Genomic DNA, 23,963 nt, shown 5'->3' on the forward strand with positions numbered 1-23,963 from the left:
AAAATCTGTACCGTCAAAGATACGTCATTTATAAATATATGAGTTTATTCCCAAATGAGAAAATACAAGCATTACCTTAATTTGTATCTATCCATCGAAGGAGCTTTTGACCCCAAAAAAAAATCCATCAAAAGAGCTATATTATTTGTGAAATGTCTTTGACGAAATCAAAGTCACATGAGCATTTTTTTTTTTTTTTTTTTTTTTTGCGCTAATATTTTTGTCGTCAGCCTCATCTAGATCGGTCTAGATATATTAAATAGACAGAGCATCGAGGGAATTCGAGAATCCTCAATTTACATCTGTTTATTGATTTATTGTATATTGTACGGTCAATTTTTATCAAATATGATTTATATTCAATTTTAAATAAAAAAAAATTGAGAATAATTTTTGAAGGAAGGATGGGGCGAGGATCTCGTTAAATAAAACACTCCATGATTGAACTGAACAACACAGCTAGCTCAGACCATCTGTGAACTCCAGAGAAAAATAATGGAAGATCTGAAGCCCACGTCAGCAAACTCATCCCCTCTAACACCCTTGGGCTTTCTGGAAAGAGCAGCCACCGTCTACGGCGACTGCCCGTCCGTAATATACGGAGACACCACCTACACTTGGACACAGACCCACCGTCGATGTCTCCGCGTGGCTTCCTCTATATCATCCCTTGGTATGAAGACAGGCAACGTGGTGTCCGTTCTCTCCCCAAACATCCCAGCCATGTACGAGCTTCACTTCGCCGTGCCCATGTCCGGCGCCATCCTCAACAACATCAACACCCGCCTGGACAGCCGCACCGTCTCCGTACTCCTGCGCCACAGCGAGTCAAAACTCGTCTTCGTCGACTACGAATTGCGATCCCTAATCCTCGAAGCCATCTCTCTCTTCCCACCAAACACCCCCTCCCCTCGACTCGTCCTCATCGCCGGAGATTCCGGCGCGCCGTCACGAGCAGCACCACTCGATGACTTCCTTTGCACGTACGACGACCTCGTGGACAGGGGCGACGAGGGGTTCGAGTGGGTCTCGCCGTCGGACGAGTGGGTTCCGATGACGCTGAATTACACTTCGGGGACCACATCGTCTCCCAAGGGAGTCGTTCACTGCCACAGAGGGGTCTTCATCATCGCCGTCGATTCCCTGATCGACTGGGGTGTACCCAAACAGCCGGTGTACCTGTGGACCCTACCGATGTTCCACGCTAACGGGTGGAGCTACCCGTACGGAATGGCAGCCGTCGGTGGGACCAACATCTGCGTCCGTAAGTTCGACGCCCAAATAATCTATTCCATGATCAAACGATACCGAGTTACCCACATGTGCGGTGCGCCGGTGGTGCTGAACATGCTCACAAACGTCCCGCCCGGAACCGAAAAGCTCGAGTACCCGGTTCACATCCTGACCGCCGGAGCTCCGCCGCCGGCTCCGGTTCTGTTCCGGACCGAGTCCCTGGGTTTCGTGGTGAGTCACGGGTATGGGCTGACCGAAACGGCGGGGCTGGTGGTGTCGTGCGCGTGGAAGAGGAAGTGGAATTTGTTGCCGGCGACTGAGAGAGCGAGGCTGAAGTCGAGGCAGGGAGTGAGGACGGTCGGCCTGACCCGAATGGACGTGGTAAACCCGGACTCGGGACTCAGAGTAAAACGCGACGGCACGTCGCTCGGCGAAGTCGTTTTGAGAGGCGGGTGCGTGATGCTAGGGTATTTGAAAGACCAATCGGGAACGGCCAAGTGCATGAAAGACGGGTGGTTTTACACGGGTGACGTGGGCGTGATGCATCCCGACGGCTATCTGGAAATTAAGGACAGATCCAAGGACGTTATTATAAGCGGGGGCGAGAATCTGAGCAGTGTGGAGGTGGAGTCGGTGCTGTATACGAACCCGGCGGTCAACGAGGCGGCGGTGGTGGCGAGGCCGGACGAGTTTTGGGGGGAGACGCCGTGCGCATTCGTGAGCTTGAAGAGTGAGGTGAGGCCGAAGCCGACGGAGAAGGAGATCATGGAGTATTGCAGGAAGAAGCTGCCGAAATACATGGTGCCAAAAACGGTGGTGTTTACGGACGAGCTTCCCAAGACATCGACCGGGAAGATTCAGAAGTTTGTGCTGAGAGAGATGGCGAAGGGTTTGGGTTCGTCGAGGCCGAGTCGAATGTAATTTTTATATTATTTAATTAATTAATTAATTAATGCATAGCAGGGAGAAATATTTTTCAATACGATTAAAACTCGTATTGTATTACTCATATTTCAATTACAATAAAAAATTCCTTAAGAGGAAAAAAGCGATGGCGTCTGATTTACGAAGATGCGTTCATTTCCATTCCAATAGCTTACTCATTTCATGGCGTCATTATGTATGTGGTTTTGAATAATATAGTTAAAATATTATGCACCCAAAAATTCTTTGTCGTTTATGTCACCGTAACTCTATTTTCAAACAGTGTATAAAAAAATAAAACGTGAAACAGCGATATTCTAGTGATTTTAGTTTTCCCACGAAAGATGGGAGTAGTGGAGAAAGTGGGCGATCCAATCTGATCCAATCTGATTCAATATAATATTAGGAAGGAAAAAGAAAAAAAAAAAAAAAAAAGCTAAAGAGAGATGAGAATAATTTTATTATAGATGTGTTATCTATCCATTTTGTATTACTTCTTACACACTTTTTACAAATTTTATTATTTAATTTTTTTTTAATCCAATTGATTTAACGATCGCAAATTAAAATGATGTGTATGAATTAAATGATGTATTATCCACACACTTATTTTATTATTAGAGAGTGAGAACCTAACTTTGAGGTTACAATGTTCACCAAAACTAATAGGACTAAAAAATCTCTGAATAAAAAAGAATCAAAACTAACTGAAAATAATAAAAACAAATTCACAAGGGTAATTTTATCATAAAAACAAATACAAAAAGAGGAACTAGACAACTTGTTAAGATAATGAGCAATGTTAGGAAGACTAAATTGGTTATAGATGATTAGATTATTAAATAATTGTCTAAGATAATTTTAACACTAATTAAAACTTAAAAGGAAAATTTTATTAAATAATTGTAATCTCTTTCTACATCCAATTTAAATTTCTCAACTTAAAAATTGAAAATAAAAGTATTGAGATCTAGGTTGAGGAGAAGTTGGCGAAAATAGGGGAAGGCAAAGCGCAGACTTGCAGTTTTATTGGCAGATACCCAGATTTGCAATTCGTCTCTCACCCCACTTCATCATCGTTCTCCCTACGCACTTTTCAAAAACGACCATTTCGGAATAAATAGCATTTCAGTCTCCTTAATCTGGAATTTTAAATAATCTTTAGAGTTTTCCTGTTGCTTTGGGTCGTTTTGTCGATAATATTAAGCCATAAGGGCTTCTTTCGGTGATCAAATCTTCTGTATCTAAAATGAGTGGTTTATTTGTGTCTCAAGTATTGGTTGACACGTGTTTATAAATTTAAATTTTCTTAATTTTACTGTTATAAACTTTCATACGTGTCAAATAATCATTGAAGTCACAAAGAGGTCACACTCATTTTGGATGCAGAAAATTTGATTTCCACAAATTTCAAACACTTTTTTTTTTTTTTTTATTCTTTTTTTTCTTTTTTTTTTATAGAAGGGGCAAAAGGATGCAATATATTAACTCTTACGATATAAGTTTAGAATTGCGTCTCTAAAATATATTGTTCTAAGTGTTAACGTCTCTACTTAAACATATTGTTCTAACTGTTAACATACATTTTTGGGTAAAGTACAAAAAAATACCTCAATTATTGGGGTCACGACAGTTTCATACCTCATCTTTTAAAATTAACAATGTCATACCGCATCTTACGAATTTGTGACAATGTCATACCTCCGTCAATTTTTTTTGTTAGTTTTTCTGTTAAATGCTGACGTGGTAAGAGACGGGTACCACTTTCTATTAAAAAATTAATAAAATATTATTAAAAACTAAAAAAAAATATTTAATATATTTTAAATATTAAAATAATAAATAAAAGTAAAATTTAAAAAAAAAAAGGTAAAGTACAAAAAATTACCTCAACTATTGGAGTCACGACAATTTCATACATCATCTTTTAAAATTAACAATGTCATACCGCATCTTACGAATTTGTGACAATGTCATACCTCCGTCAATTTTTATGTTAGTTTTTCTGTTAAGTGCTGACGTGGCTTGATTCGGGACCTATTTTCTATTAAAAAATTATTAAAGACAAAAAACAATTATTTACTATTTTTTAAATATTAAAATAATAATAAAAAGCAGAAAAAAAAAAAAAAAAAAAAAAAAACCCGTCATTTCATCCCTCCCCTCCCCCCTCCTCCCTCCTCTCCCCATCTTCATCTTCTTCCCCCACCTGCAAATCCCAACAAAAAAAAAAAAAAAAAAAAAAAAAATCCAATTTGTCTTCCTCCCACACCCACACCCACACCCTTCTCCCTCTTGCGACCCAAAAAAAAAAAAAAAAAAAAAAATCCAAATCCCGTCGGCAGGAAGATGGGTGAGCAGAGAAGATGGAGGATGAGTGCGGAAGAGGATGTGGAGAATGGATGAAAGTGATGGATTTGGGGTTTGATGGGTTTTCAAAAAAAAAAATTTTTCCTTGTTTTTTTTCCTCTTCTTCTTCTTCTTCTTCTTCTTCCGCATGAGAGTTGATGGTTTAAAAAAATAAAATAAAAAATAATTCCTTCCTCCTTTTTTTCCTCTTCTTCTTCTTCTTCCTCCTTCACCTTCTCCTTCTCCTTCTTCTTCTTCCGCAAGGGGGTGTTGATGGGTTTTCAATTTTTTTTTTTATTTTTTCTTCCTCTTCTTCTTCTTCTTCCTCCTCCTTTTCTTCCTCTTCTTCTTCTTCCTCCTTCTCCTTCTCCCTTCTTCTTCTTCCGTGCCGACAGGGGGGGGAATTTTTTTTTTTTTTTTTGCCTTCCTCCTTTTTTTCCTCTTCTTCTTCTTCCTCCTCCTCCTCCTTCTCCTTCTTGTTCTTCCACAGGGGGGTTGTTGGGTTTTCAAAATTTTTTTATTTATTTTTTATTTTTTTGGGTTTGCAGGTCGGGGGAAGAAAATGAAGATGGGGAGAAGAGAGAGGAGGGGGGAGGGAGAGGGGGAGGGGAGAGGGGGAGGGGAGGGACGAACTGATGGTTTTTTTTTTCCTCTGCTTTTTATTATTATTTTAATATTTTAAAAAATATTAAATAATTGTTTTTTAGTTTTTAATAATTTTTTAATAGAAAGTATGTCCCGAATCAAGCCACGTCAGCACTGAACAGAAAAATTGACAGAGGTATGACATTGTTACAAATTCGTAAGATACGGTATGACATTGTCAATTTTAAAAGATGAGGTATGAAACTGTCGTGACCCTAATAGTTGAGGTAGTTTTTTGTACTTTACCTTTTTTTTTTTTTTTTTTTTTTAGTTTTTAATAATTTGTTAATAGAAAGTGGTCCCCGTCTCTTGCCACGTCAGCATTTAACAGAAAAACTAACAGAAAAATTGACGGAGGTATGACATTATCACAAATTCGTAAGAAGCGGTATGACATTGTCAATTTTAAAAAAATGAAGTATGAAAATGTCATGACCCCAATAATTGAGATAGTTTTTTATACTTTACCCAATATTTAAACCATGTTTGGATGGGAGACTTTCAAATCTTCGTGAGTCGTTGAGGCCAATTTAGTAAAAAATAAAAAAAAATAAACAAACAAACAAACAACAAAATGTGATAAGACGACTAGAAATGCAAATCCAGTGCTTGCAAGTAGTCATTTGTAAATGAGTCTCACATGCTTTTATAATGATCATAAATTGCTTTTTTAATCCTCTGTATCTGACATTTTATAATTCTTTTCTTACTAACTTGGTCTCAATTCTTTACAACTTAGAAAGTCCATCACACAAGTGTCTATATATATATATATATATATATGTAGGAAAACTTTTAAGGGAAGGGATCTCTATTTTTTATTTTATTTATAAAAATGAAGATTAGTTGTAGAGTTCATACCACATCAAACTTTAACGATTTGAACCGTATATTTTTCAAGTTGCACCTCATAGATCATCCTTATAAAGTATTAGCCAAATTGAAAATGTTTAAGACATCTAATTGAGTTCAAATAAATTAACGAATACTTTATTATATAAGAAACAATAAAATTTTATCTTGATAATTAAATAGGCAAATGATTTCAGATTGAATTGAATTTTTGTAAGGATGATTTATAAAACGAAACTTACAAAATAGACGGTTCGAATCGTTAAAATTCGAAATGGAGTGAGTCCCGTACTTAATCCTTATTTTTTGAAAAAAAAAGGAAATTCTTTTGCATAAAGGACTTGTGTGTGTGTGTGTAGCCATACAGTTCGTCACAGAAATACAGCCATACAGTTTTACAGATTCAAGTAATCTTCAAAAGACGCGAATGAAATATTTGAAGTAGGGAGTGAGAGGACTCATGGGCCATGCATGTCATTAAAGATAAACAAAAGTTACAACTTCATCGATTAGTTTGGCAAAGGAAAGCAATATTTGCGGATTCCAGGCGCGTGCTGTGAAAAGTGAATATACACGTAGAGTAATGATAGTGATATTAAATATGTAAATAAAATTTGTAAACAAAATGATATGTCGCTAATAAGAATAAGCATGTTTATCAATGCTTAAATAATATCTAATCATCAACTTAAATGTTATATAGTTTACAAAATATTATATACAAATTTTATCTCTCTAGCATTACCTATATATCATCACATGCCGTTAAAAACTTAAATATCACCGACTTCAAGTAATGTTTTCATTCGATAACATCAATCAAACACGTGTATTAATAGTAGTTAAGCTTTCAATTCTCTAAATATTCAAATGTTAATATTTTACATCAAACACAGTTGGTTCATATACATACATGCATTATTAGATCGTATTCAAAACGTCTTCGTCTATACGTACACGCACTACACACATAATCTAGCCTCTTAATCGATTTGCATTTATGTTGAAAGGGAAATTAAGTATGCATACATACATACATACATACATACATATATATATATATGAGGAAAATTAATATATTTTTTTGCCTTTCAAATCTGTTGAGCTGTTTTGAGATAATTTTAATTTAGATACAAAACAGCTCGAAAACTCACCGACTCGACATGCATATAAACAGATTTACATATGTGTGTATATACATGATTTGGCTTTAATTAGTACGCAGGGGTCTTGTTTGGTAGAGAGTATTAGCTTGAATATGACTATTATATATTGAAAGCAGTTTGATGGAATAAATCGATGACAATTTTTATATGTTGTCTAAGTTGAAGGTCATTCATGAAGAAAAAATATCCATACTAATTCCCACGAAAAAGGTGTAGGACTAAAACATACAACTCTTATTCATAAACCTTCAATTTGAACAAAACAAAAAAAATTATGGGTAAAGTACAAAAAACTACCTTAATTATTGGGGTCACGACAGTTCATACCTCATCTTTTAAAATTGACAATGTCATACCGCATCTTACGAATTTGTGACAATGTCATACCTCCGTCAAATTTCCTGTTAGTTTTTCTGTTAAATGCTGACGTGGCAAGAGACGGGGACCATTTTCTATTAAAAAATTAATAAAATATTATTAAAAACTAAAAAAAATATTTTAAATATTAAAATAATAAATAAAAGTAAAATTAAAAAAAAAAAGTAAAGTACAAAAAACTACCACAACTATTGGAGTCACGACAGTTTCATACATCATCTTTTAAAATTGACAATGTCATACCACATCTTACGAATTTGTGACAATGTCATACCTCCGTCAATTTTTATGTTAGTTTTTCTGTTAAGTGCTGACATTCGGGACCTATTTTCTATTAAAAAATTATTAAAAACAAAAAACAATTATTTAATATTTTTTAAATATTAAAATAATAATAAAAAGCAAAAAAAAAAAAAAAAAAAAAAAAAAAAAAAAACCCTCATTTCATCCCTCCCCTTCCCCCTCCTCCCTCCTCTTCCCATCTTCATCTTCTTCCCCCACCTGCAAATCCTAACAAAAAAAAAAAAAAATCCAATTTGTCTTCCTCCCACACCCACACTCAATTTCCCCACACCCACGCTCTTCTCCCTCTTGCAACCCAAATCCCGTCGGTGGGTAGATGGGTGAGCAGAGAAGGTGGAGGATGGGTGCGGAAGAGGATGTGTTGAATAGATGAAAGTGGTGGATTTGGGGTTTGATGGGTTTTCAAAATTTTTTTTTTCCTTGTTTTTTTCCTCTTCTTCTTCTTCTTCTTTTTCTTCCGCATGGGAGTTGATGGTTTAAAAAAAAAAAAAAAAAAATTTCCTTCCTCCTTTTTTTTCCTCTTCTTCTTCTTCTTCCTCCTTCACCTTCACCTTCTCCTTCTCCTTCTTCTTCCGCAAAGGGGTGTTGATGGGTTTTCAAATTTTTTTTTTATTTTTCCTTCCTCTTCTTCTTCTTCCTCCTCCTTTTCTTCCTCTTTTTCTTCTTCCTCCTTCTCCCTTTTTCTTCTTCTGCGCCGACAGGGGGGAATTTTTATTTTTTTTTTGCCTTCCTCCTTTTTTTCCTCTTCTTCTTCTTCCTCCTCCTCCTCCTTCTCCTTCTTATTCTTCCACAGGGGGGTTGTTGGGTTTTCAAAAATTTTTTATTTTTTTTATTTTTTTGGGTTTGCAGGTGGGGGGGGGGAAGAAAATGAAGATGGGGAGAAGAGAGAGGAGGGGGGAGGGGGGAGGGGAGGGACGAACTGATGGTTTTTTTTCTTTTCTCTCTGCTTTTTATTATTATTTTAATATTTTAAAAATATTAAATAATTATTTTTTAGTTTTTAATAATTTTTTAATAAAAAGTTATGTCCCGAATCAAGCCACGTTAGCACTTAACAGAAAAATTGACGGAGGTATGATATTGTCACAAATTCATAAGATGCGGTATGACATTGTTAATTTTAAAAGATGAGGTATGAAACTGTCGTGACCCTAATAGTTGAGGTATTTTTTGTACTTTACCTTTTTTTTTTTTTTTAAATTTTACTTTAATTTATTATTTTAATATTTAAAAAATATTAATTTTTTTTTTAAGTTTTTAATAATTTTTTAATAGAAAATGGTCCCCGTCTCTTGCCACGTCAGCATTTAACAGAAAAACTAACAAAAAAATTGATGGAGGTATGACATTGTCACAAATTCGTAAGATGCGATATGACATTGTCAATTTTAAAAGATGATGTATGAAAATGTCGTGACCCCAATAATTAAGGTAGTTTTTTGTACTTTACCCTACATTTTTTCTTCTTTAGGAGTTTGTCCCACTGGACTTTCCCTGAACAATGTCTTAATTAGGCCATAAATATTCTCGCTCAACTTCTATAAGTTTATATGTCTGCATGTATTACGTGACAGGATGGTCGCCTTTCTTTTCTGTTTTTAGTTTGTCTCATAAAGCAAGAAAATAATGAACAAAAGGATGAAGTAATCCACTCAAATAAATATATTAAAATGTGTAAGCCACGATCAGTGTTTAAAATTTCTCCCTACGCACTTTTCAAAAGAATTTGAGAAAGATATGTAAATGAGGAATAAAGTCTAAACTTCACCTCATACAGGAAAACTTTCAAGTTCAGGCTAAAATCAACATATATTGTTGACATTTCTGACACATATGTTAAATATTGTAGAAACTCTTATATTCTGTCCAGACCAATGTTTTAACAATCCTTTTTCATTTTAAATTTTCATCATTCCATCGAAAGCAACTGATATCAGTATCGATATTTGATATATCCGTCGATATTTTTATAAATTTGCATATTGACATTTCTACTAGTACCAACTTTTAGCGCACAACTCTTTTGCATACGCATGGGCATGTAAAACTTACTAACTCAATGTTTCACTTCCATTGCATACCCAATCAATAATGGGATGCATGTATTTATAATACTTTCACGATTATAGCTTGGGTTTGGAAACCTTAGATACAAGAAACTTTTGAAAATCAAATTGGTATTACAAATAGAAACCAATAAGATTATATGCGTAGCTTTAGCTTGCAATAGAGATTAAAAAAAAAAAAAAAACAAGTCCTATAAACTAGGAATGGCTGAAAGGACAAGGAGTTTGAATTGAGTTCCTCAAATTGTGGTGAAATATATGCACGCTGACTTCATCTAACCGCCCCCCATATGCTGACAGGTTTGGGAACAACTGGAAGCTTGGACATGCGTAACTTGAACTGAGACAAAGATAGCCCCTTGTTAAACAAATCAGCAAGCTGGTCGTATGGACAAATATAATTCACTATGAACCACCTTATCCCTGACATAGTGATAATCAACTTCCAAGTGTTTGGTTCGTGAATGAAATACTGGATTAGAAGCTAGAGCTATTGAAGATACATTATTGTTGATTTCTAGTTCAAAGTGATCGTTTGTACTCATTCATCAGTAACAATTACAAGAGAGGGCTCTATATAGAGACCGAGCAAGACTAACAGCTATAGACAAAAGACAGCTGCAAGCCACTGAGATGGGCCACTAGTTAAACCAACTAAACTAGATACAAGTTTCTAGGTAAAATATGAAAACCAAAACTATGGAGAAAGATGCATGGAATAGCTGCAACACAGTATGAGAGGTATGGAGTTGCAGATGCAGCTTTATCTCATTCACCAAATGACACGTGAATTCACAGTGGCAGCTGCAACTCACATGTGAGTAGATGAAGTTGCAATGCAACTTGTACCTTGAAACTGATGTTGCATATGCAACTAGAACCTTGACCACTGATGACTTCTTTTAACAATTATCACACCAAATTTGAGGACGAACACTTCTTTCAACAATTATCACACCAAATTTGAGGACGAACAAGATGTTAATGCAGATCCTTGAATAAGGACCGGAGTCATGATAACTCAGTGGCAATGTACGCCAATTGCCTGTTCGGCTTCAGCACTAGACCAAGAAACTGTTTTCTACTTCTTTGAACTCCAAGACACAAGATTTGAACCCAAATAAATACAAAAACCACTAGCGGAATGACGAGTATCAGGATCCCTTGCATAATCCGCATAAAAAAAGGCACTAAATTGTGCAATACCTGGTTTATACAAAGGACCATGATTATGCGTGGCCTTCAAGTAACGTAGGATCCATTTTGCTGCCATCCAGTGAGTATTTTTGGGAGCATGCATAAACTGGCACACTTGATTAACAACATATGACAAATATGTGCGAGAAATTGTGAGGCATTGTAGTGCACCAACAACACTACAATGCACTATTTGTCATATGGTTCTCCCACATACACACTAAGTTTTTGTCTAGAGGGAACTGAGGTAGAAATTGGCTTTGCTTCAGTAAACTTGGTACGAGATAGTAAATCTAATGCGTACTTAGATTGACAGTGAGAAAGTTTTGGAATGCATGGCTTTTATATTCTCCACCTTCATCACACTGAAGGGTTTTAATTTGCAAATTAAACATATTTTCAACATTGGCCTTAAATTTTACAAAGATTTCAAATACTTCACTATTGATTTTCATGGAAAAATCCAAGAGTATCGAGAAAAATCATCCACAAGCAACACATAATAATGAAAGCCTTCGTTATAAATAATTGGAGAACACCACACATCAAAATGCAAAAGTTGCAAAGGAAACTGAGAAACTGACTCAGACACCTTGAAAGGTAATTTAGTACTCTTTCCTAAGGGACATGACTCGCAAAAGCTTACATCCGAGGTACCATGAATGGGTACCAATTTATTTGAAATTAAAAACTTAATTATTGAATTGGTAGGGTGACCAAGCCGAGAATGCCATTTTTTCACTAAACACCAAATCCCTACAAAGGCTGAAATTGGATACTTGAGTTGTCTGTCCACTGCCACTTGGAAATGGGTATAACCCATTCTCACATCTCCCTTGAAAAAGCATCTTTCGGGTCTTGAGGTCCTTAAGAAGAAAAAAATATGGAAAAATTAGTAGATAACAATGGTTATCTAAAGTAAACCTATGGGCATATATAATGTTTTGTGAGGCAGTTGTGCAAGTCAAATGAGCAATCTTTAGTATGTAGTTGATTCAAACCAGAATGAGAGATAGAGATGCCATAGTCATTACCTACACCTCCAATAGTGTCATTACCATTGTACTTTTTAGGATTGACCAAGTTTTGAATTTTAGGAATGATGTGAGCATTGGCAATTGTATTTAATAACCAAGTACCATTCTGTTGTTTGTTGAGAGTGATAGGAGAATACGACATTGTTGTGAGTCTTTTGGCTAGAATTCTTCCTTCAAAGGCAATAGTCATTCTTTGATAACAATCAAGGGCTGGATGACTTGGTTTGCCACAAATTTGGCAAACAATTCTCTCTTCATTGGAACTAACCCTCTTTCCATTACATGGCATACTGTGAGGGTTGATGCTGTTACGAGGATTGTTTCCACGTTGGTTGAAAGGAAGTCCACAATAAGATGGAGAGCACCTTTTCCAGTCCCTTGAGTGCGGCCACCACCTCAACCTCGAGAAGTAACAAATGCATTGACAAGCGCGTATTCCACCAAAGGAGTAGTGTGCTCAGCCATTCTACGCTCAGTGGTTAACAGTAGCGCCTCAAGAGTTGGGTAAGTGATTGGTGAATCACAAGCTTGAGAATCACTGACGGTCATTTCGAAGGCAGGTCCAGATTATTCAACACAATATACACCAGTTCATCATCACTCATTGGTTGCCTAGCTAGGGTGAGTTTGTTAGCAATCGCATTAATGTGATCCAGGTAATCCGTCATGGTAAGATCACATTTCTTTGTCTGCAGCAATTTGTTTCTCAAAAACAAAATTCTATTTTGTGAAGTAAAAGCGTACCTTTGCTTGAGAGTTTCCCAGGTGGCTTGAGCAGTCCTTTTGCTTGCCACAACAGACAATACAGAAGCAGTCAAGGATCCATTTATCCAACTGAGGATCATTTGATCATGTTGGACCCAAGCAGTGTACGCAAGATTCACGGTTGTTACCAGGAAGGTTCTTTGGATGAGACACCAAGGTACCATCGACATGGCCCATCGGATCTCTACTCTTGAGAATTGGAAGAATTTGGGCCAACCACAGTGGGTAGTAGGTCCTGTCAAGTTTAATGTTGACAACAATGGAGAATGTGGAACGAATTATTGGGAGGGGGTAGTATTGGAGGATGAAGAGTTAACATTGTTTCCAGCCATTTAAGCATCAGAGCCAAAAAAAAAAAAAAAAAAAAAAACAAGGATTGTTGTCGTTAGATAGTAGGGCTCTGATACCATGTAAAACTTCCTAACTTGGTGTTTCACTTCATTGTATACCCAATCAATAATAGGATGCATGTATTTATAGTACTTTCACGATTACAGCTTGGTTTTGAAAAGCCTAGATACATGGAACTTTTGAAAATCAAATTACAAACAGAAACCAAGAAGATTTTATGAGCAGCTTTAGCTTACAACAGAGATTAAAAAAAAAAAAAAAAAAAAAAAAAAAAAAAAAAAAAAGAACAAGTCCTACAAACTAGGAATGGCTGAAAGGTTAAGGAGTTTGAACTGAGTCAAACTCCTCAAATTGTGATGAAATATCTACACGCTGACTTCGTCTAACAGAGCGCGCATGCAAAAAAAGCTAGTATTAACAATAATACAATGCGGGTTAGTGAAGAGGGAGGGAGGTACCGGTGTACAAAGGGAAGTTACCACTCCACGTGTTTTAGTCACGTGACCGCCAATTCAGAGGACACCCACCGCCAACGGGTTACCGAGTTTGGCTTGTTTGGCTAGTCGACAAACCTCCCGTTCAGACCGACGTTATATCTCTATCGTCTCTCTCCCTCTCCTTATGCAGCAGATGTATGTATAGCAATCAATATATGAAACTGATCAAACCCAAACCCCAAAACCCCATTCAGTAAAATGGTAAAAGAAAATCCAAGAATTTTGTAAAGGAGAACAAAAATCCAAATGATGAAATGACAAAGACAAGAATCCGAGATGGGTCGAGTTCTGGAGCGACGCTGTCGTGGATCGTCGCCGGAGGAACTCAAACCCTTCCTCAACCTCGTGCTCGTGGATCGTCGCTGATGATGGGTCGCTGAATTCTCTGTTTTTGAATTTCTCTTATCATTCAAATTTTAATTCAGTGTTTATAGAGTTTAATTTATTTGTAGAGATTCTATATAAAATTTTGATTCAATTCACTCAAAATCTTGTGAGGAGATGTGAGATTTGTGGAAGCAAAGTAATGAGCTTCTTTCTTCTCTTAACTATGTTTTTTCAGATTATAGAATGCTTTTCTCAAGTTGAGATTGTAACCCAATCAATGATCAATTCTATGCATGGTACAAGAAAAACGTCTCTTTGATAGCAAGAAGAAAGACGAGTGTGAAGTACTGAATAACAATGTGAAAAGTTGAGACATAGAAAACAAAATATTTTATGTGTATTATAACTACGTGGATATTAATAAGATAATTTTTACGTATCATTTGTTCTTTATAGAACATAGGGAGTTCACCAAAAAAAAAAAAAATATATATATATATATATAGGGATGTAAATAGAATTTTATATGAAGGTAAATAATTTTTTACAAGTTCCACACATTTACTAAAGTTTAAAAACCTGCCGCATTGCGCGGGCTTTTTTGCTTGTACAGAGTAGAGTACATTGAAGATTCGTACAGGCTGCGGTTGTATACATCGCAGGAATATGCTTTCTAGATTGTATCTTCTCAGATAACAGGAATCATTTGCTAATGGCAGATAAGAGGGGGAGGAATCCGAATCCTTTTTGTGTAGGTTTCGAAGATTCGTGAATCATGTCTGTTCATCGTACATCATGCGGTCAGAAATTATTTTAAAAATTTTTATTTAAAATTAAATACACACAATACTTGATAAAAACTAACCGCATAATGTACGATAAATGGACATTATATACGAATTTTCAGAATCCTCACAAAAAAATCCGAAAATGATCTTGTTGTGTTGGGAGGGGGAGGGGTTTAAGAGTACGTGGGCTTCTGATATAACGGGGAAATGGCCTACAGGGCATTAAGTTGGATCGTATTGATTTGTTGGCTATGTATTTTTCTATATAAATAATGAATGATAGACTATTGATTTCAAGCGTATACTTTGGATGAAAAAGACTATCAAAACTATTACAAGAGTGCTTTCTGAAACTCGAAAATAGTCATCATTGTATTCGTCAACTGCAAATAAGAGCATCTTCAATGAATAATACAAAATACTTTGCAATATACATTTTATATTTTTTTTGTTGGTTGAAAAATTATAACGGAAGAGCTATAAATATATATAAAATAAAGACATAAGTCATAAAGGGTGTGATATTCACACACCTCATTTTACTTTTCACACACCCTATTAATTTTCGACTGTCGGATCGAATGAATTAAAGAATATCAACAGATGAAAATTAACAAGAGATGTTTAAGAAGTAAAATAGGGTGTGTGGATAGTATACCCCAAAAAATAAATGAGATTTCAAATTTACATCTCTCCGATTATAATTTTTTTTTTTTTTTTTGAACAAACGATATTGTTTACAGTAAGAGGTGGAGTGGTGGATTTAATCTCATAATGGCAAATTTATTTGGCAAGAATCGAGTTTAAAACCTTTCACATGAATATCATTAGACCTCTTACTTACAAATTTACTTTTGCATCTTTTAAAATTGTAAAATGATTTATAAATAAACTTATATCTCAAATTTGCATCTCTGCGTCGTAAAGGCTCCAATAATTTCTTCTCACGTTAATTCAATATTTTTTTTCTCCTTTTACTAATATGATGTTACTGAACTGAATAGGTGATCACTGAAGATGAAACATTGCTTCAAATCTTATACTCTCAACTATTTAAAACTGTACACCAATTTTTATTTTTCAATGCGTCAGAACACAAAACAGTATGCAGTATATTAAGACATATTTGTAAAAAAAGGAAAAAAAAAATCTTTTTCAAATATCCGTCTACTTATATAAAGACATATTTGTAAAATCTCTCGTGTTTTTTATCGCAATTCTTCACAGTTCACATAATCACAACACGGTCCACTTGTCCAACACCATGCAATACCAACAAGCTTACGTTATCTCTATATATATAAGTATATAACCAACACCACTCTCACGCACCCACACAATCTCTCTCTCTCATTGTCAGTTACGTTAAACTAGAAATGGAGCAGCTTAAACCAAATCCTGCAAATCTCTGCCCTCTCACTCCCCTCACCCTGCTAGAAAGGGCAGCTGTCGTCTATGGCGACTGCCCCTCCGTCGTCTATAGCACCACCACCTACACGTGGTCCCAAACCCACCGCCGATGTCTCCAGCTGGCCTCCTCCCTCTCATCCCACCTAGGCATCAAACGTTCTCAAGTCGTCTCTATAATCTGCCCCAATACCCCCGCCTTGTACGAGGTCCACTTTGCCGTCCCCATGGCGGGAGCCATCCTTAACAACATCAACACCCGTCTCGATGCCCGCACCGTTTCCGTCATCCTCCGCCACAGCGAATCAAAACTCGTCTTCGTCGACCACCTCCTTGCCTCTCTGGTCCTGGAAGCCCTCTCCCTCTTCCCACCTCAGCTCCCTCGTCCACAACTCGTTCTCATCACTGATCATCCGGACGACGAGTCGATCCCAATCATCGATCATTTCATAGACACGTACGAGAATCTAGTGGGAAAGGGAGATCCACTGTTTAAGTGGGTCCGGCCCGTTTCCGAGTGGGACCCTATCGTTTTAAACTACACGTCCGGAACGACGTCCTCTCCGAAGGGGGTCGTGCATTGCCACAGAGCAATTTACATCGTGGCCTTGAGTTCCCTGGTGGACTGGTCCGTGCCTAAAAATTGCGTCTATCTGTGGACCCTACCGATGTTCCACGCAAACGGGTGGTGCTTCCCCTGGGCCATGGCCGCCGTCGGCGGCACCAACATTTGCGTCCGCAAATTCGACGGCCCAAAAATCTACGACTTAATCGAAGCCCACGGCGTCACCCACATGTGCGCCGCCCCTGTCGTCCTCAACATGCTCGTCAACACCAGAAGATCCGACCCACTCCGAAACCCAGTTAACATTCTCACCGGTGGGGCTCCGCCTCCTTCGAGCGTTTTGCTCCGGGCCGAGTCGATCGGGTTCGTGGTGGGTCACGGCTTCGGGATGACGGAGACAGCGGGGGTCGTGCTGTCTTGCGCGTGGAAGCCGGAGTGGAACAAACTCCCGGCGATGGAGCAGGCGAGGCTGAAAGCGAGGCAGGGAGTGATGACGATCGGGATGACGGAGGCGGACGCGGTGAATCCGGATTCGGGTTTGGGAGTGAAGCGAGACGGGTCTGGAGTCGGGGAGATAGTTCTGAGAGGCGGGTGCGTGATGCTCGGGTATTTGAAGGACCCATCGGGAACTGCCAATTGTATGAAAGACGGCTGGTTTTATACCGGTGACGTGGGTGTAATGCATCCCGATGGCTATTTGGAAATCAAGGACAGATCCAAGGACATTATCATAAGCGGGGGTGAGAACATGAGCAGCGTGGAGGTCGAGTCAGTGCTGTACGCGAACCCAGCTGTCAACGAGGCGGCGGTCGTTGCGAGGCCCGACGAGTTTTGGGGGGAGACGCCGTGCGCGTTCGTGAGCTTGAAGAGTGACGTCACTCCAAAGCCGACGGAGAAGGAGATCATGGAGTTTTGCCGGAAGAAGCTGCCGCACTTCATGGTGCCCAAAACGGTGGTGTTTAAGGACGAGCTTCCCAAGACTTCCACCGGAAAGATTCAGAAGTTTTTGCTGAGGGAGATTGCCAGAGGGATTGCGTTGTCTTCCTTGTCTTCTCCTCCGCCGCCGCCGGCGTCGCTGACGACCAATAGGATGTAAGAGAAACTACACAACAAAGAGAAAAAAGAGAGGGGAGAGTAAAAAAATTGCAAGTCGGCCGAGTTTTGCATATGTTGAATAACGTTGACTAAAATTTGCAAAGATTTTATGATAATTCAAAAGATTCTAAATTTCGGCGGTTAATTTATTGTGCAGGTGTATGGCTTGATGAACTACGTGATGTTGCCGGACAACGTTGGACTATATGCTTATGATATTAGCAAAATTACATGCAAGTAGTGTTGGTGACAGAAATTGTCGTATAACTTGCGGTTTGTCATATGCGACTGTAATCTTATAATTTTATAGGTTTTAAAGTTGAATCTTATTCTCAAATAAACTTATATAAAATTCAAGTTTGATATTGTTCACCATCTTGATTGGAGAAAGAAAAATGTTCCTTGACCCGGCATCGATTGTGAAATTTTTAAAAGATAATACGGTGTAATGCGTCATATGTAGTTATAAATAGATAAAACATTGTTTTTCAAAATTTCTCATTTCGTATAATAAAATATGACGTAAGATCACATGTTTCGTACTCTACTTAGTGACCGGCGATCACTTTGATTAGACTTTGGCTTGCTTGGTCTATATAGTCGTGGTCAAGCCAATTGAGTAGTCATGACTATTTCAATTGAAGTATATTTCTTATTTGCAATCACTCTCCAATCTCAATTCTTTAACGAGATATAAAAATACTTTCTCAATTTTTGTATATATATATATTGATCGATCTTCCAACCGAAACGTAGGATTTAAAATAGACTACTCAAAACTGGCGCATTCGTCATGCAAAGTTTTTATTAATTTAATAGGATTTAAGGAATTTATATAGTGATAACAATTTTTAAAACTCCAATGGGTTTCATTTCTATTAAAGAGATGATATTAATGTTCGGTAAGAGTAGCATTTTTGTTCTTTTAAGAGTAATGCTACATTTAGAACATACATGTACATCTCTCTAATATAGGTAAGGCACACCAATACATGTGGGTCTCATTTCTATTTAAAAAATGATACAAATATGTGGTAAGAGTAACATTTTTAGTTTTTAATTTAGTGGATTAAAACGTCAAACTTCAATTAATAACAAGAATGATACAACTACCACATTTTCTATATTACATTTGTACTACCTCTCTAATATGGGTCTCATTTCTATAAAAATGATACTCTTACATATTTTTCATACCACAACCGTACCACCTCCCTAATAGATATATGACCCATATGTGTTAGTCCACCATACCTTTATTAGAAAAGTGGTATAAATGCGATATAGAGAATATGATAAGAGTTGCATTTTTTAATTAATAATAGTAATAAGACCGTGTGAGAGGCGTTGCCACATAGGGGTAGTTTTGAACGAGTGCATGAGAGAACGAGAAATTTTTTCACTGTTCAGGCTCATTAGCTGACTTGAATTCTACCCATAATGACTTGACACCTGTAAATATTTTTTACAAAACACGCCGTTTAAGAATTAAAAATAAAACATATTGGGGTTTGGGCCCCACTAGTTTCTTCTTCCTCTTTCCCTTCTTCAGAAAAAGGCATTTTCATCACTACAGCAGTGGCCTTCTCTCTTCCCTCTCCATCGCCATCTCTATGCACAACCAAGCAATCTCTAACCAAAGCGTCACCACCACCTGCATTCGAACGTCCACTATTGCCACCACCAAGATCACCCACTCGATGTTGATGCCCTCCACCCAACAACCACATCAAGCCCACCACTATGAACACCCACACAAAACTCCAGTCTTTATCACCCAACTAAAATATGAATTTGAGACCATCTTCATCTTCTATAGTTTTTCCCAACTGAAATATGATTTTAAAACAGAAGGCATAATTTTGAAATTAATTGTTGAGTTATAATTTTAAATAATGTAAATGCAAAAATCTTGGATGGTTTCATCAGAGATTGCTTGGTTGTCGATGTGCATGGAGACGGCGAAGGGAGAGCAAGAGAGAAGGCTGGCCGCTGAGGAAGAGAGAAGGTTGGCCATTGGATTCATAAAAAGCCTTTCAGTTTCCCGAGGAAGGGAGATAGGAAGGAGTGGGTCCAAACCCCTATATATATATATATTTTTATTTATCTTTAAACAGTGGGTTGTTGTTAAACTGTGTATAGGTGTCAATTCAAGGTTGGTGGAACTCCATGTTAGCTAATAAGCCCGGATCGTGGAAATTTTTCTCTGAGAGAACCTGGATTTGAAAGACGAGGAAATAGAGAAATTCTTCAGTGTAACCGGCACACGAGGTGGTATACCACGTGTCACTATATAACTGGTGGGATATGTGTGTTAAAAAGTTAATAACTTAAAAAGTAAAATTTTCCATCACTTACATAAAAATACGTGATGTACCACTTGTGTTCTCGTCACAATAAAAAATTTCTCGAGAAAATAAAATAAACACAAACTCTTTGAACCCAATTTTATGAGACAAGCTTACAAGGAATATACAAAATTTCATCCACCGTGCTGGGAGCCGCTGCCTAAAGGAATTTTGAACGACGGTTCCCCCACACAAGGGACTATAAAAACACAACTTGCCTTTTCCCCTCGACAAAAATCACAATTAAAACACCTAACCCATACTCAAATCATCAACAGGGGACTGCTCCTAAGTTGCTATACCGGAAAGTAATCATCGTCCTTCGTGAGATCCTCAGAGAACACCGCTGCTCGAGAGACGTTGTCATTATCAAAGGCACTTAGACCAGAGTAAGGACCAGAAGAGAACATTGAAGATGACATATCGGATTCGTAGGTAGTTGAAGACTGCCTGTTATTTGGAAATCAAGGACAGATCCAATCATCCAAGGATCTTATTATATAAGCGGGGGTGAGAACATGAGCAGCGTGGAGGTCGAGTCAGTGCTATAAGCGAACCCAGCTGTCAACGAGGCGGCGGTCGTGGCAAGGCCCGACGAGTTTTGGGGGGAGACGCCGTGCGCGTTCGTGAGCTTGAAGAGTGACGTCACTCCAAAGCCGACTGAGAAGGAGATCCTGGAGTTTTGCCGGAAGAAGCTGCCCCACTTCATGGTGCCCAAAACGGTGGTGTTTAAGGACGAGCTTCCCAAGACTTCCACCGGAAAGATTCAGAAGTTTTTGCTGAGGGAGATTGCCAGAGGGATTGCGCTGTCTTCCTTATTTTCTCCTCCGCCGCCGCCGGCGTCGCTGACGACGAATAGGATGTAAGAGAAACTACACAACAAAGAGAAAAAAGAGAGGAGAGTAAAAAAATTGCAATTGTCGGCCGAGTTTTGCATATGTTGAACAACATTGACTAAAATTTGCAAAGATTTTATGATAATTCAAAAGATTGTAAATTTCGGCGGTTAATTTATTGTGCAGGTGTATGGCTTGATGAACTACGTGACGTTGCCGGACATCGTTGGACTATATGCTTATGATATTAGCAAAATTACATGCAAGTAGTGTTGGTGACAGAAATTGTCGTATACCTTGTGGTTTGTCATATGTGACTGTAATCTTATAATTTTATAGGTTTTAAAGTTGAATCTTATTCTCAAATAAATTTATATATAATTTAAGTTTGAATTGGTCGCCATCTTGATTGGAAAAAGAAAAATATTCCTTGACCCGGCATCGATTGTGAATTTTTTGAAAAATAATACAAGGTAGTATGTTATATGTAGATATAAGTTTTTTTTTTTATAAAATATTTATCTACTTATATAATAATATATAGACGGCGTGTTTAGTACTCTCCTTGGTGAGCGGCGATCACTTCGATTAGATTTTGGCTTGCTTAGTCGTGGTCAAGCATGACAGTCATGACTATTTCATTTGAAGTATATTTCTTATTTGCAGTCACTATCCAATCTCAAATCTTTAAGGAGTTAAAAAAGGAAAGTTGTATGAAAATGGGTTTCGGCTAAGTTTATTTTAACAAAAAATGATCTTATAACTTATTTAATGAAAAAGAATTAAATTTTAATGAAAACTCCTTAAATTTTAATAAAAAGGACAAAACAAATTAAATTTTAATGAAAATGATACAATTAAAAAAAAAAAAAAAAAAAAAAAAAAAACCTGACGAGACACTGTTTATGAAACTTAATACTATTTATGAAACTGAATATTATTTACAAAACTGCACTATTTATGAAAATGAATGGATTTATTGGTCCAAATTCATAAATGGAGCCTAGTTTTTTTGTTCACTTTCATAAATAGTGTCTAGTTCTTGTTCATGTTTCATAAAATATTGCCTAGTTATTGGATCCAATTTCATAAATAATGTATTGTAATTGGTACTATTTTATAAATAGTGTCTATTTCTTGGTCTGGTTTCATAAATAGTATCTAGTTATTGGTTCACTTTCATAAATAGTGCATAATTCTTGGTTATGTTTCATAAATATTGTCTAGTTCTTACTCCAGTTTCACAAATAGTGTATAATCTAGTTTCATAAATAGTTTCCACCTATTAGTTTAGTTTTGGAAATAATGCCTAATTTTTGTTTTCGTTTCATAAATAATGTCTACTTACTGGTCCAATTTCATAATTAGTGTTTACTTATTAGTTTAGTTTCATGAATAGTGTCTACTTATTGGTGAAGTTTTATAAATAGTGATTAATTCTTGATTCAGTTTCATAAGGTTTTAAACTTAGACCCTTTTTGGTCATGTAAAAGCACCCATTTGCGCCGAAAACTGTGAACCCATAAGTGATTATTTAGATCAAAACCTTGAGAAGATTATGTTCTCAGTAATTATATTTAAAAAGTTGTATTACCAAATTAAAATTTCGTCACATTTTTTTACATACGTACAATAATAAATGTAGCTCTCCATCCAATTTCTTGAGCTTAGGTGTCATCTTGGAGAAATTTTTCCTTGTGCCCGTAACACAAATGATATATCATGTGTTATTATGTAAGTGGTGAAAATTTTTAGTTTTTATGTTATTAATTTTTTAACACTCGAATCTCATAACTTATATAGTGTACCACCCGGGCACATTGAAATGTTTCTCGTCATCATAACTACTATTGGGAAACAACACCACAAAAATAAAACTAGAGCTTAGGTGTCATCTTGGAGAAATTTTCCCTTGTGCCCGTAACACAAATGATATATCATGTGTTATTATGTAAGTGGTGAAAATTTTTAGTTTTTATGTTATTAATTTTTTAACACTCGAATCTCATAACTTATATAGAGTGTACCACCCGGGCACATTGAAATGTTTCTCGTCATCATAACTACTATTGGGAAACAACACCACAAAAATAAAACTAGAGAATGTAATTCAATTTGAAGTATTTTTCTTATTTTAAGCAAAAAAAAAAAAAAATAAATAAATCTATTAATGTAGCTGACGATGGGTAGCTAACAATGGGAGAAAAAGGTGGGAGAAAAAAGTGGAGTGTGAGAGGAGGAGGAGGGGGTGGGGGTGGGGGGTGGGTACGCGGGCCAGTGCAAGATGGATTTTTTTTTTTAATTATTCTTTTATCTTTATCATTAAATAAAGTTAGTACGTGATTTTTTTATTAAAATACAAAAATTTGAAGCTATTTTCATTATATATTTTTAAATACTTTCTCAAATTTTAAGTGATATACTTTTATATTGATCGATCTTCCAATCAAAACATAGGATCTAAAATAGTATACCCAAAATTAGCTTCATATAACTACCTAAAAATAAGGGTGGGCATAAAAACCGCCAAACCGCAAAACCGCAAGAAAAAAAACCGAAAAAAACCGTGTTGACCGGAAAAGTCAACTTTGAGTGAAAAACCGAACCGAACCGTTCAAACCGGTTCCGGTTCCGGTTTCGAATGACCAAGAACCGGCCGAACCGAACCGAACCGTTTTATTAATAATAAATAAATAAATTATATATACACACACATGTCATGGTATAATAGGTTGAAAAATAGGTTGAAAAATAGGTTGAAAAATTGTGTACAGGAGCTGCTGCTTCTTGCTTGCTCTCTGAAGTTTGAAAACCTGCAATTTGCTTCATCATTT

At 36.8% G+C, this 23,963-nt stretch overlaps 1 protein-coding gene and 1 pseudogene across 1 annotated transcript; both read left to right on the top strand.

Moving 5' to 3' along the window:
• The first annotated feature begins 318 nt into the window (after positions 1-318).
• On the top strand, positions 319-2,281 carry LOC137707510 (2-methylpropanoate--CoA ligase CCL4-like). Its single transcript, XM_068446392.2, has one exon. It carries the CDS (start codon positions 496-498, stop codon positions 2,152-2,154), a length of 1,659 nt encoding a protein of 552 aa, XP_068302493.2. The 5' UTR covers positions 319-495; the 3' UTR covers positions 2,155-2,281.
• A 13,943-nt stretch (positions 2,282-16,224) lies between these two features.
• Positions 16,225-18,347, top strand: LOC137707679 (2-methylpropanoate--CoA ligase CCL4 pseudogene; annotated as a pseudogene).
• The last annotated feature ends 5,616 nt before the right edge of the window (positions 18,348-23,963 follow it).

Source organism: Pyrus communis, chromosome 17 (genome assembly GCF_041283825.1).
Source record: "Pyrus communis isolate YQ-2024b chromosome 17, ASM4128382v1, whole genome shotgun sequence".
Taxonomy (NCBI): Eukaryota; Viridiplantae; Streptophyta; class Magnoliopsida; order Rosales; family Rosaceae; genus Pyrus; species Pyrus communis.

Bases quoted from the DNA above. Each gene is read 5' to 3' on its own strand.
- LOC137707510 (XM_068446392.2), top strand. From the start codon at position 496: ATGGAAGATCTGAAGCCCACGTCAGCAAACTCATCCCCTCTAACACCC.